We start from the raw sequence: 19,338 nt of genomic DNA on the forward strand, positions 1-19,338 counted from the left end.
GTTTCCCTAAGGAGAGTGCGTTCTTCCTCTGCTAGTTCTGGGTATTTTTCTTTAAGTACTGTATTCGCCCCGACAATTCCTGACATAGGGTCCGACGCCTGTTTGTGGATACCACTGAGGACCTGCTTGTGCTTTTTGCTCTCAGGTGCCTTATTTCCTAAATATTTTTACGGAGATGACCCCTGCGCTTCGAGGGAGATCTAAAGGCCACAACAGAGGTGAACGATTGGCGCAAGGGTGCGCAAATGGCGGACGAGGCGATACATGTGTACACAGATGGTTCCAAAGTAGTGGAAGGAGTAGGGTCTGCGGTATACTGTGCTGATCCGGAAATAAGCAGATCCTACAGGCTGCCGGATTACTGTAGCTTTTTACAAGCGGAAATATTAGCCGCAACCAAAGCAGTAGAAACCCTGGGAGAGAATAGCTTAAGCTGCAACCGTATCAACTTTTATATTGACAGTCAAGCAGCAATTAAGGCAATAATCTCGCATAGCACATAATCTAAATGCGTGTTAGAGTGTAAGCAGTCTCTGGAAAGAATCGGGACAGGGAGAAGCATACATCTATATTGGGTCCCAGGGCATATGGGAATAGATGGGAATGAAAAAGCGGACGAAGTAGTTAAAAAGGGCGCATCATTTGAATCTTGCTCCGTAGACGTCCCATTTCGACTGGGCGAAATTAAGCGAAGGCGAGAGGTGCAAATGATCGACCAAGCGGGAAAGGCGTGGGTTCAAGCGCGGGGCTGTAAGGTGTCGAAGATTATGTGTAGGTCTTACAACCTTAGACTAACAAAGTTGCTTCTATCATTAAAAAGAGAGGAATGTAGACTCATGACGGGTATTCTGACTGGAAACTGCCTTCTGGCGTCACATGCCTTTAAATTTGGCTTGGTTAGTGATAGCAGATGTAGGAAGTGCGGTTTGGAGAAGGAAACGATCGAGCACGTCCTGCGTTCGTGCCCAGTACTTGCCAGGCTAAGACTCCAGCTATTAGGAGTGATACAGCTCTCAGACCTAGAAGCAGCAAGTGGCTTAAATTCTAGGAAGCTTCTAGTATTTGCCAAGAGGAGGGAGTTATTTTGTAACATAGGTCCTGGTTTTTGATAGGGGTTTTCAGATTGGTCGTTAAAATAAACTTCTGGTAACACTACGGACTCAATCAGTCTATGTGAGGTCCTCATGGACCGGCCAGTTCAACCTAACCAAACCCGTGGGCGATGTAGCCTCATCAATCAGATGTCTGTTGTGATGCCCAGATTTCTGGGTATTCAACAGAAACTGTTTAGTTAGCATTTCATTTCTCTCCCTAATGGGAAATACTCTCGCCTCATTATGTAGATGGGGCTCTGGAGACATAGAAGACAGCCTGTAGCGGTTCTGAGGGCAGTGTGTTGGCAGGCCTGTTTTCAGTCTCAGCCGCCAAGGTCTGCTTACGATATGGGATAATCTTTTATATGAATATCTTATAACCTTTCAGTTCATCAAACAGTACTTATGCTCTACCTATGTATATTCAACAAAAATCAGTTCCGAAAACTTGAATTTCTAAACTTTTATGGCGCTCTAAGTTATCAGTTGCTTATACATACGAACTTTAATATTTGTGACTACACATTCAAAAGCTGCTTCGAATGAGCGATTTATTTGGTGTTAGCTCCGCCCATTTTTAAGCTATATTGAGCACAAAAAAAAAATTGGTGTATATTTACTATTCTTTAATTTGTAGCGATTTTTGTTTCATAGAGAGGCACACAAGTTGAAAGCAATTAAATAATAACCAGTTTGCTTAAGCATAGTAGAAATAGAAAACGCGAACTGTAAATACACAACTGGACTTCCTATATATACTAAGACATTTTTGTATGTTATGTCATGGCTTATTTACATATCTACAAATGTATGTGTCTCCCTAATGCATTAACAGATCAAATATTTTACGCCATTGCTAGCGCCAAAGTATATAGCTAGTTACTTGAAGAGCTAAGTAAACGGCAACAAAGTAAGAACATAAAAAATTAAATGCTCAAATAAATAACATTGCTCGTTCACATAGATTCTTAAGTATATAACTAAACATATATACTATATGTATAAAGAGGTAGCTAATTTAAAAAACATAGAGAGTGGGATGGTAATATTACAGAGAGAAAAGAACATGAACTTTAAGCAGCACTTAAGAGCTGTTAATAAGAGCAATCCAAAAATTATACCATTATGTATTTGTAACAGAGCAAGTTAACAGAGATATGCATACAACAGAGCCGCAAAGTATTGCTTGCGCCATATAACAGGTCTTCAGTACAGACATTATTTGATTTACATTGAGACATTGAAATGAAAGATTGGAAAGGCGATTGCGCAAACTGCGTTAATTACCGCGGAATCGGCCTGCTTAGTATTGCTGTGCTACTGATTAGAATTTATCAGTGAGCTTCAGATTTAGTAAATTTAAATTCGGCCAGATCTTCAAAAAGCGTCCGATCTCTGAGAAAAGTCACGATAAGAGAATCGACATTCACACTCCATTGATACCGCGAAAAGAAGTTGCATATATTTATGTTGCTATGTCTCCATTCAAGTTCCATGCAAAGTTAAGAGTTGACATTTTTCTGGGATTAGATAATGAGCCAAATAAAGTGGGGTTTTCAGTAAATCAGAACAAGACGAAGTACTTGCTTCCATCCAAGATAGAGCCGGCGCATTCCCGTCTTGGTAGCCCATTCACTGTGGAAGGATACAAATTCGAGAAGATGAAGGACTTCGCCTATCAGGAATGCAGAAATAACAGAATATACAATGTCAGCTAAGGAATCAAACGGAGAATGAATTTTTCCAGCAAGTATCACCATTGTCTGAGCACAAAGTGGAAACACAGCCTCTTCAATCGGGGCAACTAGCGGCGTAAAATATTGAGGGGTTAACAAAACTGGAAAAATTGATATTACTGGCAAATATTGATAACAGAAAAAATACAGTAAGATCCCATTACACCCACGGACATAAAAAAATACAGAGAAACCTGTCCTAACGGACACCCTTTATTAGGCGGATACTTCCCTCTGCCGTACTTTACCAGATTTTAAATATAATTTGTAGAACACATTGCCTTCCATTAGGCGGACACTTCTTTTGCCTGAGGTGGACGGTTATTTGCTAGAAAAACTTTTACTGAGCGGAGACGAACCTCTCATTGGCGGATATTAGACCTGATTTGATAAAAAAGCAATCAAAACCTTCTCCTGGACCTTATTGATTGACTACATAGATACGTATATGTCTTCCAAATAAGAAAAGGGGTTCCCCTAAAAAATCCAATAAAACCCCTCATAGGCTTAATATGCTAACAATGTAATCAGAAGTCTATTCAATAACCAAACTGAAAACCCTCTCAAGAACGGTGTCCCATTTTATGCCATAACTACGGCCTCTTGGAAAGTACTTCAAGTTTTCTGAGTCTGAGCTATTATTTCCTTCCTCAGTTCATCCACCTTTTCGTTAACATTAATGTCCATATTACCGGGCCGCATATTAATTCAATATTTCTGCCTGTTCCAATTCTTCCAAGTGCATATTTTCACTCTAATACACTTCTAGTTGTTGTGTTATGCGAGATTATCGCCTCAGGGACCACACGATCACAAATGTTTACGCAACTGCAGTCGCGGTGATGTGGTATTAGCGTGCTCCACCTACCACACAGAAGATCCTGGGTTAACGCCCCCGGAAAATCAACATAAAAATTTAACAAACAAGGTTTTTTAAGGTTTTTCTATGCGAAGTCGCCCCTTGGCAGTTATAGCAAGCACTGCGAGTGTATTTCTGCTATCAAAGCTTCTCATTGAAAACTCATCTGCCTTCCACAAATTTGTAAGAAAAATTTAAAGCCACACGACGCAAATTGGAAGTGACGCTCGGCATGAAATCTGTTCGGAGGCTATTGCGCTTTACATTTGTTTATATATATTTTTATTTTTCTATCTGCTGTTTTTGTTCACTTCCGCCTGAAAGACACGTTTATGATCTGCCAGCTTGTACGATTTATTTATGACAGATTTCATTAGTTTGGTTTCACCGGCTGGCACGTGTTTCGTATCTTCCCATATTTCCGCACCCTTTCCCAATGCCTCTACCTTTATTGGCGTTCTAAGAACTCTAACGAAGTATATGCTTAGATACATAATTTAGAGAATTGTTATGTAAACATTTTTCTTAAAATAGAAGGTAGAGGGTACTAAATCTATAAAATAATTCCAAAAAGTTTAAATAGCTACCCATTCCGTTGAGCGGACTCCCCTTTTGGTGGGAAAAAAGTTCGCTGATGTTGACTTATTTTACGTAAAAGTTAACAGTTCTATTCCACAAATTTTTTCAATGTGCATGAAGTTACCGAACCTTTGCAGCTGCAGATAATTTTTGATAATTCCTTACTAAGTCACTTTTGATAATATTGTTGAGAACTTAACAGAATTGATAACCTTTAACAAGTAACAAGTCACTGTAAGGCTATAACATTACCTCCAGAGCCAGAAAACAACGCTCTGCCAACACATTTACAGGCACAGTGCCGCCGCAGGTAACATTCTTGCTTTGAAAGAATTACTATAAAGTACTTAACAGAATTGAAAATCTTTAACACCTCGCAAGTCGCTGTTATGCGTTAACATAACTTTAACAGCCAGAAAATAACGATCTGCCACCGCCTCTACAGCACATGTGCCGCTGCAGTTAACATTCCTGTTGATCTGTGAATGTACGCTGCGACAATCACTGCTGCTACTGCTGCTGTTACTACTGCACTGCTTCTGCTGACGTCGCTGCTCTGCTCATGCTCTCACCTGGCAATGTTGTTGCTGATGGTGGTTTGTGTTTTAAGTCATTTGTTTCTTTTACAACTACGCGAATCTCAACTAATTCAGCTTGCTGACTTTTGGAAGCAACAACAAACAGCACAAAGTCAGTATGCTCTAACCGATTGATTTTTGAGTTGTTGACTTCAGTGGTTAACTTCATCCATAGGGTAGTACTCATATACGTTTGTATTATATCTAAGTAAACGTGTGATCGAGCTATGCTTCTTGTAAGACATTGAAAGACGTTTCAACTCAGTTGTGTGCCAGTTGTCGAAGTGTAGAAAACGTACAGCGCGAAAAGTAATAAAAACTTTGTATAAGAATACAAATAAACAAAGGGGGTAAACTACTTAAAGTCAGGTTTTAAAATTATCTTTGTCTAATCGGAAAAACGTAAAGATGAGTTATTGCGTTAAAAAGGAGGAAATGTAAAAAACATTTTTAAATGCAAATAAAAAAAACTTGATTATTAAAAGTGTGTGGTGATTGACTTGAAGTAAAGCGAAAAAATTATAAAAAACAGATTTTTAATCATAAATATATAAAAAGTATGAACAAATAAATTTTGGCGGAAAATTTGGTTGCAATATAATTAAAAGCCATTCGTACAGTGTATGGAGAAATACCTCAGAATACCTACATATATAAAAACTGTTGGCGTTTTCAAAAATATATTTTGTTTTGTTTAAAGTGACTTTCTGCAATTTATGAACTAACTATTTAACAATCAAATAATAATTGTTAAGTTATCACTGAACGGCAAAATATTGTGGTGTAGATTAACATAAGGAAACACCGAATATCTAATATATTAAGGTAAGTGCAAGTTGTATATGAACCTTCACTGAAAATGTGGAAAAATTAACCATACTTACATAGCAGAAGTAGTGCCTAAGTGATAAATTTTCGCGGCATATCTCCGAGAGAGTTTATCCGAGCGCCTCTTCCAATGTGTGGTATGCGGCTTTTTAATTTTTTATAAAAATTTACTGATCTATAAGTTTTGTTTTCCCGAAATCTTTCAAAGGCGGAAATCGACTACTGAGTGGAATATCACTTTTCACGGCTGCCGTTTCGAAAACACGCTATCTCAGAAATTTTTTGAATAATTTCCTATCTCAGAATATGTTTCAAATACACCTAATCTCAGAATTTGTTTCAAAAATGCCCTCTCTGAGCAAATTTTTTTATACATTTGAACATTACCTGGGACGTTTATGAAAAATATTTTGTAATTGCACGTTCTTCAACCAAATTGGGAAATAGGGCGCTTTTGAAACAAATTCTCAAGTAGGGTGTTATTCAAACATTTTCCAAAATAGGATGTCTAAGAAACGGCAGCCAGATAAGATGATATTAAACTCAACAGTCGAAATGCTTGCCAAACTGGGAGATCGAGCTTGTTAAGACAAATTTTCCAAAGTTTATTGAGGCGAGAATCTTACACAATACTTCTATAAGTGGCCTTAAATAATTTTTTTTACATACTAAAACATACCAATACACACCAATTATTTTGCAAAAACAAACTAAATCTGTTAAGGATGAAAATAGTACCAACAACACAGAAAATCGTTGAGCTTTAGGGCTATCAAAAACTAAAAACTCTAATAACTTACCAACCAACCAATGGTACAAACGATAGAACCCAAAAGAAGGTAAAAATAAACCTTTTTTAACGGACACCTCTATTAGATGGACACCTCCCTTTGTTGGACAGTATTTCCTGCACCAAATTTATTTTGAAATTTCTGGAACAAATTGCCCTCTTTTAGGCGTCTGCTCTCTTGGCCGGAAGTGGACAGTTACTTGTTATAAATTGGAATGAAAACCCTCTAATGACCTTTTATTAGCGGACATTGAGACTTGTTTTCATAACAAATCAATCAAAAACCTCACTTGGACGGATGCGAACTCCTCGTCAGTGGAAAAAGTGAGAGAATGCATATAAAATACGTTTGAAAAACATCCTACTGGCTACAGACGTATGTAGTTACCAAATGAAAACGGGGGCTGCTTGAATAAAACCAATTTTCGCTTACTCGTTAGATAAAAATATATTCAAGTTTAAGAAATGCCATAGTCTGTCACTACTTGGTATCGCTTTTATTTTAACGGAAAATGTCTCAAGATTTCCTGAAGTTAGATTAGATTAAACTGTTCGGTCCTTATGGAATTCCCAAAAACTGAATCCAGAGAGTTACCAGAAGCTTATTTGATGACCAAACTCAAAACCCATAACCTATATTAAAAATAACTACTTACATGGAGCTAGAGCTCAACCCACTAGCGGCTTCTAGACTTGACAATTTTATTTTGCATGATATTTCACACCTTGCAGTCCGTCGCTTGATTTATACATGTTTATACTTGGTGTATCATGTGCAGTTATTTTCTCCCTTCCCAGTTCATTCGCCTTTTCGTTATCATCTATGCTTATATTACCGGCGCCCTATAATAATTGTAAGGTGTCCCCTGTTTAAATTCTTCCAAGTACTTTTTTGCATCCTAACACAATTTTAGTTTTTGTGCTATGCGAATTTATCGACCGCCTTGTTGTCAATACAAAAGTTTGTGCGACTGCAGTTTGCGAGGTTTTCTTGCAGTATATCTTCAGCTTTACTCACGGCTTCCACTTCCGCTTGAAAGACACTTTACTTATCTGCCAGCTTGAAGATATTCTTATTATCGAATCGGCACAGTACGCCTAAGACTATGTCACTTCTATTTGTTTGGTTTCACCGGCTTATAGGCCCTTGCCTTACACTGGAAGTTCTTTTGAGGTTCTAAGATCTCAACCGATATACAGGCTTACATAAATTCTACAACAGAATAATAAAAAATCTATCTTTAAAATACAAGATTGAATACTTAATCTATTAACCAATTTAAAAAAATTTAAATAACTTCCCACTCCGCTGAGCGGGCACCTCTTTTGGGCGGAAAAAAGTTGGCTGACGCTGAGCGTTCGCCCAGAGCAGGTTTCACTGTGCAAACTTTAATTTAATAACAACATTTTATTAGCCGCTGCGGTTGTCCCTTATTAACCTTTGCTTAAGTTTTTTGTGAGGCGTCGTACGCCAACATTCGCACACAAATTTATATAAATTTTGCGTGCATGTTACCCAACTAATTAAAATCGAAAATACATCCTCCTTTATTTAGCTTAGACGCCGAAGATTTTATTAAAATATCTATAGTTTTCAAACCAATGAAGTTCTATATTCGCAAGATATAAGCAGTTCTTTAACAACTCGGACCAATTACCCTTCTCGTATGTACTCAATAAACATCAATTATGTATTTCCGTCGGAATTTAAAAAAGCAGCCGAGCAAAATTAAAACTATGGCTATGTTTGTAGAAGTAAAATCATCGCAGTAGATAGTCGTTGATTAGAGAACCACGGAGCAGGGCGTATGCACGCATTTTTATTAACAGTCAAAAAATAGTTCGTTAATGTGCTATAAAAACTAAACGAAAGAGAAGTGAGCGCGATCAACTATTTCACTAGCTGACGATCTCTGATTTCAATTATATTTATTTGGTTTGACTTGAGGATTTTAAAGGTAAAAGTTTGCTCAAAAATTTCAGGGACCACTGTAAAGAGGCTAATTCTTCTGGAAAAACTCGTAAACCCGTCTTGATGGTACTACGCATTTATGTGGAATTCGAACACAAGATTTTTAAAGTAAAAGACGAACACATTAATTTCCTTACCGTACAGTAAATACAACTTTTTATGTAATTATGGACAACGAAATGTAAAGGCTTTAGTAGAGCAAATAAAATATTATTTTTTGGATGTTGTCTTTAAGGTGAGTAATTTTTTGCACATGACGCCTTGTAATAGTGGGTAAAGTGCTATGGTTCCATGTCGAAGAGGGTGGTTTTAGACAGACCGACTGGCTGGCCCAATTAAAGTCGTTTTCGACAATGATAATGTTGATGTTCCTAGTTTAAGTCTATATGGACCCCTTTACATAATTACGCCCCAACGTAGCCTTAATCTTCATCAACACTATGGCCATATTCAGTATATGTGGGGTCTTTATTGACCTGCCAACCGTAATCTTCATCAATGACGTTGCTTTATATGTAAAGCAATCAAAATATTTACTTTATGTAGATGACTTCAAACTGTATAGAAGGATCACATGTGACCCAGAAGCATTGCTCTTACAGGATGGTTAAATCTAAGTTAAAGTGAGGATCTCACACTTGGAGTCTCATTTACTCCACACGCTTGACAAGAATTGAAAGGGTAAATACAATTTCATACAATTGGCTCTACAGCCTCTCTGTTTGGATAGCCTATTCCCTTCCTACACAGCGAGGTGCATGCTTATAAAAATTTTGTCATTCTAGTTCAGAGAGTCTCTGCTCAAAATTCAATGTTTACTATCGCTGGTATAATTAACTGCACAACTCTTCTTAGAAAAATATGAGTCAATATTCCCAATAGCACTCTACGCTCTTATAATATATTTTGCATTGAAGTGTGGAGATTTAATCGTCCGAAGTTCGGCCCTTTGGCTATAGGCGTCGGAGAAGTTAATCGGGTCTCTAGAAGATAGATCCAAACTTTGCGATATCAATACCCTTGTTTCAGTTACGTATTGAGTCTCACTACCGAGAAAATACAAATTTTGGTGTTGTTGCTGCCTACGAATCAATAAAGATATTAATACCAATTTATGACAAGTAAAGGTGTCTAAGTTCGGGTGTAACCGAACATTATATACTCAGCGTGAGCTTCAATTTTACATTTCATTTCAGATAAATTACTTTTAAATATAACACGTGGTACCGCCCGTTTAAAAATAATGTCTCCACATTTCCTCTTACAATAAAACTTGATAAGTGAAATATCATTAATTCAAAACTATTTTTTGCTAAGTTATAACTTATTATTGTTTTATATCTAAGTTGCTGTGGTCTTTAACCGATCCCGTCCATTTTTACTGAAAATATTCTCTGCTATAAGGAACATATGTGTACAAAATTTCATTACGATATGTTAATTTTTCTTCGAGTTATGGCTCCCGAAACCTAGAAATTTGCTTAGTCATAAAAGGGGCGGTGCCACGCCCATTTATTTAAATTTAAAGTTTTTCCTATTTATTGTTATAAATTCACTTGGAAAATGAAATACCATTGATGTATAGCCCTTTTTTGCAAAGATATAGCTTATTTTATTCGTCCACGACCCTTGTAAAAATCTTTTATATAAAAGTGGGCGTCGTCCTTAACCGATTTCGTTAATTTTACATCAAAGTATTCCATATAGTAAAAGAAACCTCTCTGCCGAATTTTGTTACGATAGGTTTAACGGTTTTTGATAAAAAAATATTTGTAAAATTGTTTTTATTACAAGTGGGCGGTGCCACTCCCATTTTAAAAAAATGTTTGCTAATTTTTCTCAAGAGTCTCAATATCAGTCCACATGTCAAATTTTAACATTATAGATGTATTATTTACTAAATTATCGGGTTTTTTGTGTTTTCCAAAATTTGATATATATAAAAAGTGGGCATGGTTATCATTCGATTTCGCTAATTTTAAATACCAATCTATTCTGGGTCCAGATAAGCTAGTGTACCAAATTTGGTGTAGATATCTCAATATTTACTCAACTTATCGTGCTAAAGGACGGACGGACATGGTTCAATCAAATTTTTTTTCGATATTGATGATTTTAATACATGGAAGTCTATATCTATCTCGATTCCTTTATACCTGTACAACCAACCGTTATCCAATCAAAGTTAATATACTCTGTTTGCAAAGCACGCTGAGTATAAAAATGCATGCTGATAGAGAGTTTTGCATATAAAAGATTTTTAATTGCTGACAGTGAAATTTTCAAAATGCGAAAAAAATACCTTTTGAGCTAAGTTTTAGAGCCTGAAATTAATGACATATATGAAAGATGAGTCAGAGATCAATTTGCCATGTGAAACTCATTTTCCTTGAAATAAAAATACTTAAAAATCAAATTTCGTTAATTTTTTCCAGAGTCATTCCTTATGACAATGTTAATCAGTTTAAACAATTTTGTGACGACACTTTCAATTGCTTTTGTTTTATGGCCACAAATATTTGAAAACTAGCCGGACCCGTGCGCATCTTGCGCAACAAATATAACAGTCTCATATCAAATATCAACAGAAACCAGCTGTTCTATCAATCATTCATCTATCAATAAAAACTTACATACGCTTGCCCTGCCATCTATCGGTAATGCAGTGTTAGTTCTAATCAAATATTCACAACAGTGCCATAGTACAAATAGATTTCTATGTGTGCTCAAAATCGTTTATTTTTATCAAATTATTTTAATAAAATATAACTAAACAAAATCACTGCGACCAAGAATGCCACAAGCTCGATAATTTATTTATAGATTTGGATTCCAAACAGGAGCGAAAAAGGGACCTGCACATAATAACATCAATTAGAAATAATATATAAGATTGATTTTATTCAGCAGCGGATGTTGCCACGTCTCTTTTTGAAAATTCAAAAAAATTCAACTTGGGATTAGTACTTCAATCTAGGACAGAGTTAAATTAATTAATTTTTTCACCCTGATCATTTTGATATAAGGAAGTCTATATTTATTTCGATTAGTTTATGCCGTTACAATCCCCCGTTATGCGAAAAAAGTTATTTTACTATTTAGTTTTGGTCAGCTGGGTATAAAAATTCTTACTGAACAGTATTGCAAATTTAGTGCCAAAAGCAAATTGTCTAACTTCACGCTTGCTCTTTACAGGCTGCAATAAGTTACGCTCTATCAATTTGCAGTTAATTTAAACACATTTTCTTAAAAAAACAATATTTGCAAAATATCTCTTAAAAAATGGAAAATTCGCAACACTTATAAAAAATGAAAGAAAATAACAAGAAGTAGTGGTAAAAAAAAAACGAAATAGGCCATGCAATTTTTTGTACAACATTTGACCCGCTGTGAGAACGCTCAAGGACGCTTCAACTAAATGTCTAGCAAAAGAGTAATAGTTAGGTGTGTAACTGTAATACACACGTAAGCATAACAGATAAATAATTGTTTAAGAAATTTCAAAAAACTAGATTAAGTGTAACTATTTACCTGTGCATATTTTTTGTATTGTTGCCAAAAATTTTATGGGCGTTTTGTTTTAGATACAACCATTATCTTTGTATGAAAGTAATGCAATTTCATAAGCCAGTAGCTATTTTCAACATGACAACCCTCGCACACTCGCAGTATCCACACTATTATATAATACACTAACAAACATCTATGTCATAATTAGTAACAATAACGTTGGGTTGTAGCAAGAATCTTCAGTAATAGCCAAAATATCGTTTTATATTTCTAGAATGTTAGGTAAGTGAACGAGTAACTTGCATAGAAAATAAAAAATAAATTATTCATAATATTTAAAAAACCTCAATAACTCCTATCTAGCGAAGTTGTTTCTCATTTATTTTACCTTTTTTTACCTTTCTTTGTCATACATACAAAACGCCCATTTTTTTGGCAAAACAATTGTTTGTCGCGCAGGTAATGTTGCTCTGCAAAGTATGGACAATGATATTTTGCAATGTCCTTGCAAAATTATAAGGATATACGCGCGCGGTCAGAGAGGCCTATATTTTAGCGTTTATGTACTCCTTTTTCACGTATAAAAAGCGGACGAGTTAGAGAAACTGGCATTTGTAAATGAAGCGTCGGTAGTAACAGTAGCATTTACTTAGCGAAAGAGATCTGGAAAAGAAAATAAAATTATAATTTTCAATCAAGCTGACTGAGCGAAAAAAAATAAAATATTTTTAAAAAGTGTACGATTGCAGTGCTTATAATAATTAATGGCTGAAATGATGGACGTGTGTGTGCCTGATGTGGGACTTAATATGGTTAGTTGATATTTAAATCGTTACAATCAAATAATGGCTAAAAAGCAAAGAGGAAAATAAAAAGATTTAACTAGAATTTTTTTTTTCAATTAATTTACTTAACTAAAATTCAAAACCATTTTTAGCATAAGAGACTTGCATATGAAAACTTCTCGAACACAAACTTACGACTTTGTTTGTTTTGTTTAAAACTTGGGTTTATTTAATAAATAAAAAAAAAATTTTCAAAATTAATTTAAAATCTAATTATAATTAATATTAAAATTGCTGGTGAGCTGCGCAAACAATAATTCGATTTACAAATTTTCGCATTACTTGCTTTTGCATAATATGCTCTGCTACTGCTCCGGCTCTGAACATAAACACAACATAGAGCGGAGCTGTAGTAAAAAAAAGTGATATCATTTTATAAGCACTGCTATGAGCCACATCGTGTTTAAGAGCAGAGAAAAGAGTAGAAAAAAAATGACTAACGAAATGCTAGTTGTAGTTGTTGTTGATAAGCAGTAGCGCGAGAAAATACAAATTTCCGTATAACAATACACAACGGAGCAAATATCATTACATTTTTTTTTTTGCTATTGCTCCACTTCAAAACGCATATCGTTCGAAGCTTTTGATATGCAATTTTTTACGCTCTAAAATGCGACATAGCTCACAGCAGAGCCTAAGCAATGTTATCAATTGCTTTGTGCTACGGGCTCTGCTCTATGCTCTGTTTATGTTCGGAGCCGCAGTAGTAACAAAAACGAAAGCTTCAGAGCAGCGTAGCGTTGTCAGTGAATTCTGTGTGTTTGTTTTAATTATTTTTCCATTCTCTCTGCGTGCTTTCGATTGTAAAATAAAGAGACCATCGCTCTTTCTAACCCAAAATATCACTATTTATCTTATCAACAAATAAATCGATTACGGTAGACATACAGGTAATGTGTGTTTTCCGCTCACCCGTTAGGGAGCTTCAATGTGGCGTAACGTCCGACAAGCAAAGAAAATTTAAGTCTTTTTTTTTCAAGTCAGGTAGGGGCTACTTGTAAATTATTTAGTCCAATTTCTTTCCAAATGTTGCGGTAGCCACAATAGATATATTGAATCTAAACTTTGTATGAAAACAACTCTTTTGTAACTTTTATGACAAATTTTTTTAATCCGCAACTTTTTTAAGACACCGTCATCATTTGTGACTGTAATTACTAATTATACCCCTTTCTTTTCTTTTTAGATGAATCAAACGTGCAAAGTTTGTGGTGAACCCGCGGCCGGTTTTCATTTTGGAGCTTTTACATGCGAGGGCTGCAAGGTAAGCTTTTAGCTTAAAAATATACAAAATAAGTCAAGAAGACAAATAAATAGACGTATGAAAAATGAAGAAAGCGTTAGAATTATTAGACAATAATTAAGCACATTTTCTAAAAATAAATTGAGGAAATTTTATAAAGGCAATGCCTACATCAAATCTTTTAAGAAAAAGCTCTAAAGAAAAAGTTGAAACCCTGAGCTTTTTTAAGAATTGCCTCAAAACAATCATGTTATAACTAAGTGCCAATTTTCGATCTTAAAAATGTATATGAAGTCAAAATTTACCTATATAGAATCTGTAGAATCCGCGTTCGCTATTCATTTGGTGTACCCTGCACAAATGTATTTAAACTCTGGAAATTTAAGACTAATCCTTGGTTTCAAGACCAATGGTGTTATGTTAATTTACAATTCGTTTCAATTTCTTTTTAATTGCGCACAGCATATTTTTGGGCGCCAACAAAATTGAAAACGCAAGATACTTCAGGAGAACTTAAGATTTTTTAGATTTATATCAACGAGTTTTCGAGATATTTCCTCTTAAAATAATATAAGCATTGACTGAAGCTACATTTTTAATCAAATCGGTCTTAAGATAATTTTTGTTTTGAGTTGAAAAACATAGGTGTATTAAAAGCAGATTTAAGAACATTTTATATTTTAAAAGCTACCAATTTTTTTTTTTCAAATACCAAAACATTTTACTAATAAATATTTTTTTTCTCCTCACAGTCATTCTTCGGACGTTCCTACAACAATCTCTCTTCGATCAGCGAATGCAAGAATAATGGCAAATGTATTATTGACAAAAAGAATCGCACCACTTGCAAAGCATGCCGCTTACGAAAATGCTATACAGTGGGCATGTCAAAGGGTGGCTCGCGTTATGGACGGCGCTCTAATTGGTTCAAAATACATTGTTTACTGCAGGAGCAACAACAACAAGCAATTGATGCAGCAAACAAAGCAGCCGCCGCTGCTGCTGCTAGTGGAAATGCCGCCGGCGCACCCAACTCTAGTGGTTTCAATGATATGGTAGCCGCTGCAGCCAAACAACATATGCAATCTCTTAATCCACATTTAGCAGCCGCTGGTGGCTTACTTGGCTATCCAGCTTATCATATACCTGAAATGATGGCACAAGCTGCTCCTTTTATGACAGCGCGTCATCCCGGCGCGGCCGATGTTTCTGGATCGCTACCTTTCTTCAGCATGATGAATTCAATGCCGGGCATGGGTTCAGCGTCTTCCGCTTTTCAATTGCCGCCACATTTGCTATTTCCAGCCGCCGCTGCTGCTGCTGCTTACAATCCCAATGCTGCCGCTGCAGCTGCAGCAGCAGCTGATGCCGCGTATCGCACGGAAATGTATAAGCATAGACAATCTGTGGATTCTGCTGCGTCTGGTGATTCAGCGCAACGTTATTCGCCTGAAGCCAATAGCTCTACTGCCGCTGCTGCTGCTGCGGCCTGCGCAGAGCAACAATTGCGTGAACAAGAAGCGGCAGCACGCCATTCACCAGAGTTGTGCGTTTCGGGTGATGCTGAAGGTGAGGATGAATTGAATGTGCATTCAGCGTCTCCAAAACTACCAACAGTGACGCAAACGCAGCACCAACAATTGCATGAACATGAACAAGAACAACAGCAAAAGCGTCAACAATCTCTACAATCACATCATCATCAAATACACAGTCCCATTGCGATACGTGCCACACCTCATCGCACAATGTGCGCACAAAGCAGTCCAATCTCTATACCCGTACCTACCTCTGCATTAACACCAAATTCTGTTAATTCGCCAACACATCAACCCAGCACACCAACTCCTACAGTGAGCGCTACTGCAGAATCGGCGGCGCTCGCATTTGCAGCCAAAATGCAATCACTCTCACCTGTATCCGTTTGCTCCATAAACGCTGAGAGCGTAAGCACTACACACAGCACATATATGCAACGCACTCATGCACAGGATTGTCCCATGGATCTTAGCATGAAAGCTGTCAGTTCATCAACATCACGCAGTTCATCGACAGCGCACAGCAGCAGTGAAGGTAGTGCTAGTAGCAGTGGTGCAGATTGTGATATGCATTGTGATTTGAGTGAAGAAGAAGCAACGGTAACAATTGATGCGCGCCGTAAATACTTTCACTTTCAAAACAGCGAACACAGCGAGTCGGATGCCTCATCAGATGCAAGTAGTGGTACTGTGGGTGTAATTAAACGTCCGAAAATGATCGATGAAGGTTATAATTCAGCTGGTTATGCATCGTCACATGGCTCGTCGTTGTCGACGACATCAGCCACCAGCTTACATGGTATATTTGTGTGTGTATAATATGTATTGATGTGTGATCATGATGTGGTGATCGTACCAGGCGCTGGCGCTCTATACCACAAAAGGAGGTTGCTGCCGCGCGGAGTAAATACAGTAGGAGGAGTTCACTCGCTCACTAGCCATTTACTGGTATATATAATTTCGTTGTTTTGACCAACACAAAAGTGATAGAAATGCAAATGAATTCAAACATTAATAAATGTATCTCAAGCAGCACTCTCTCCAGCTTATCGATCGATTTCTTTATACTCCAACACACATGCTTGAAATGCTCGCGTTCAGCTAACGGTCATTGTCGCTTTGCCCATTAGATGTGGATTTTGTATGTATACTTATTCTCCTCTTTAGGTCTCTTAAAATTAGCTTTGATTGTTGTGCTGTAAGCTTGCGTTAGAGTGAGATGGCTATCGATTGCAATCAGTAGTTTAATATACACAAGTACGTATTTATATGCATGTGTGAAGAAAAATAGCGCCAAACAAACTCAATGCACATCAGCACCTTTTGAACGAATAAATCAATGTATGTGTTGAAGTAAGTCCAAATATTTATATGTAATTGTATTTAATCGAAATTTTGTCGTACTTAGTCGATTTTAATTTGATTCATTTAAATACAAAAGTAGAAATCTTTTAGTTAAGAACATAAATTAAATAGCGAAACGAATATAATAGCAAAAAATATAAAATAATAAAATCAGTGTAGGATGAATATATCTAGCAAATAAAGAGCTAATTTAGTACATAATGAATTAGTATTAAAAGGCCCTGTAAATATGTATGTATGCAGTTTATTCTTTCATAATAAGACATTATTTAGCTGAGTATATGTACTCTATGTAACTAAGTATTTGCCTTCGTTGAAAAAATATAATTTTATGTAAATCTTTTACCTACTTATATAATATTTTAAAAAAATTTAAAAACCAAATTTATAATATTGTTATTTAGATTTGATATTTTTTAATGTAGTCAAGCTAATATTTAAGAAAAATTAATAAAATAAATATTAAATACACCAAAAAAATCAAATCAATTGTTTTATAATTTTTGTAGAAAGATAGTAGAGGCTGAGAGAGAGAAAAGCATCAGCCACATATAAATCTTAACCAGATACCTTGAAGCTCATTCTACACTCGATAAGCAGACTATCTCAGTCGGCCAAACCTACTTTTCAGATAAAAATTTTTAGATGAACTGACTGTGGTCAGAACAATTTCAAAGACTTCATGATCGAATAATAAGCTCAGCTACCTAGGACTTCAGTAGCGTCTTCATTGAATATTTACTAAGGGGGTTATAAGGATAAGGGCTGTAATAACTTTCGTCCCATTATGAGTATTGAAACCTCATTATGAAAAGTCTGCACACTACTTCCAACCTCAGGTGGCATAAAAATAGCAAATATTTTATGAAATCAAACTGTAGTGTTTAGACAAGAATGTCTTGATCTCGGCTGGGTATTTACATACTTAGTTAATTGGCGCTACACTTTAAAATTGCTGTACTAACTGGAGCCAATTGATAACACCAAGGCAATTTAGAATATGTTCCACCTGGTTCTTCAAGCAGAGTGTGAGCCGCCCTCTTCCGCATAATATGGCCAAGCCAGCGAAGCGCTGTGTTTTAATTCGCTGCACTTGAATGATCTCAAGGTCGCTGCTAGCAGAACTGGTTCCCTAGAAAACGAGAAGTTTTGACTGCCAACAGTGGCGTGTGTGCCACGACGAAAATGACTCTTTGCTTGAAGACAGCAGATGCCTAATTTTTTTTTCTTAATCATCCATCTTTTCGACTCCTTTTTCTGCTTTGGAGTAAGCAGAACTTGCGGTGCGGGTGTTTCAGCCGATGATATCAATGTCGTCCGCATACGCCAGTAATTGCAAGCTTTTATGGAATATTTTGCAGCTTGTATCAGCTTCTCAAAAACGAACGACAGGCGCTCACCGTTTCTGAAACTGTTTTCGGTTTCGAACGCCCGGAGAGGTCCTACCTACTTCTCACTAAGCTCATGGTTTTGCTCAAGATAATTTAACAGAGCCATATAACTTTTTCGTTAAGACATATGTAGCTTCACAGGCAGCTCATAGGCAGCTCTTTTCGTTCTGTCGAATTTTGCTTAAAAATTGAAAAAGAGGTGACTTGTGGCCCGATTTGCAGGATCCCTTTCTTGTGGACTTGGCAAAGAACGCTTATGGTTTTTTTTCTTCTGTCTAATATCTCGTATTTATTCTTAATAATCGCCGAGATGTCATATTTTGTTGTTCTTTTTAACACATCTCTAGATGGTGGATAAATCTTGCACTGGAATCCTACAAAAGTGCAGCATATTCAACCCTTCTAAAAACGGTTTTGATATCGGGAAAAGGAGTTGACTGTAAACTCTTTTTATAAGTTTTTTGAAAAGTAAGGCCATGTTCTTTGATTGGATAAAGACATTTTGAACCTATTGACATCAGAATTCGACTACAGAGAAGAGGGACACCTTCCAGGAGTTGGAATATATAAGCGAACAAAGACTTCATTCCTTCGTATTCCAATAACCACGAGTAATCGCAGAATATTGATGTTAATGGTTTTGTATGAGCATTGAGCAGATATGAAGACAGTGTATAGCATAAAGCCCGAAGGCTTCGCTGGCTAGGTCAAGTTATGCGAATGCGCGAAAACACTATGGGAATGAAAGTATTTTAGGCGACATTGCAGTTTGAAAGCAGAGGAAGGGAGAGACCTTCAATGAATTGGGCGAGGCAGCTGAAGGAAAACTTGGCCTGCATTTGTGCTCTCGAATGGCGTCAGTTTTTGGAAAGCAGGGGTAGCTGAAGTGACTTGTCACGAAACGGACACAATCACTTAGGGGGTTAAGCACCAGTAAATGACGAATGATGGGTAGTTTAGTTGCCCGTACTCCATTTTAATTGATAAAAAGTGTACTTTCGTTCGTTTTC

General features: G+C 36.5%; 1 protein-coding gene across 2 annotated transcripts; it reads left to right on the forward strand.

Annotated features, from left to right (window-relative positions):
- Positions 1-5,026: 5,026 nt before the first annotated feature.
- kni (knirps) lies at positions 5,027-17,361 on the forward strand. Of its 2 annotated transcripts, none has more exons than XM_067792077.1 (3): positions 5,027-5,671; positions 13,978-14,055; positions 14,787-17,361. In XM_067792077.1, exons 2-3 carry the CDS (start codon positions 13,978-13,980, stop codon positions 16,389-16,391), a joined length of 1,683 nt encoding a protein of 560 aa, XP_067648178.1. In that variant the 5' UTR covers positions 5,027-5,671; the 3' UTR covers positions 16,392-17,361. The 2 variants fall into 2 exon arrangements, with proteins under 2 accessions (XP_067648178.1, XP_067648179.1); XM_067792078.1 differs by lacking the exon at positions 5,027-5,671 and adding an exon at positions 8,624-8,671.
- Positions 17,362-19,338: the final 1,977 nt, after the last annotated feature.

This window comes from Eurosta solidaginis, chromosome 5, assembly GCF_040869045.1.
Source record: "Eurosta solidaginis isolate ZX-2024a chromosome 5, ASM4086904v1, whole genome shotgun sequence".
Taxonomy (NCBI): domain Eukaryota; kingdom Metazoa; phylum Arthropoda; class Insecta; order Diptera; family Tephritidae; genus Eurosta; species Eurosta solidaginis.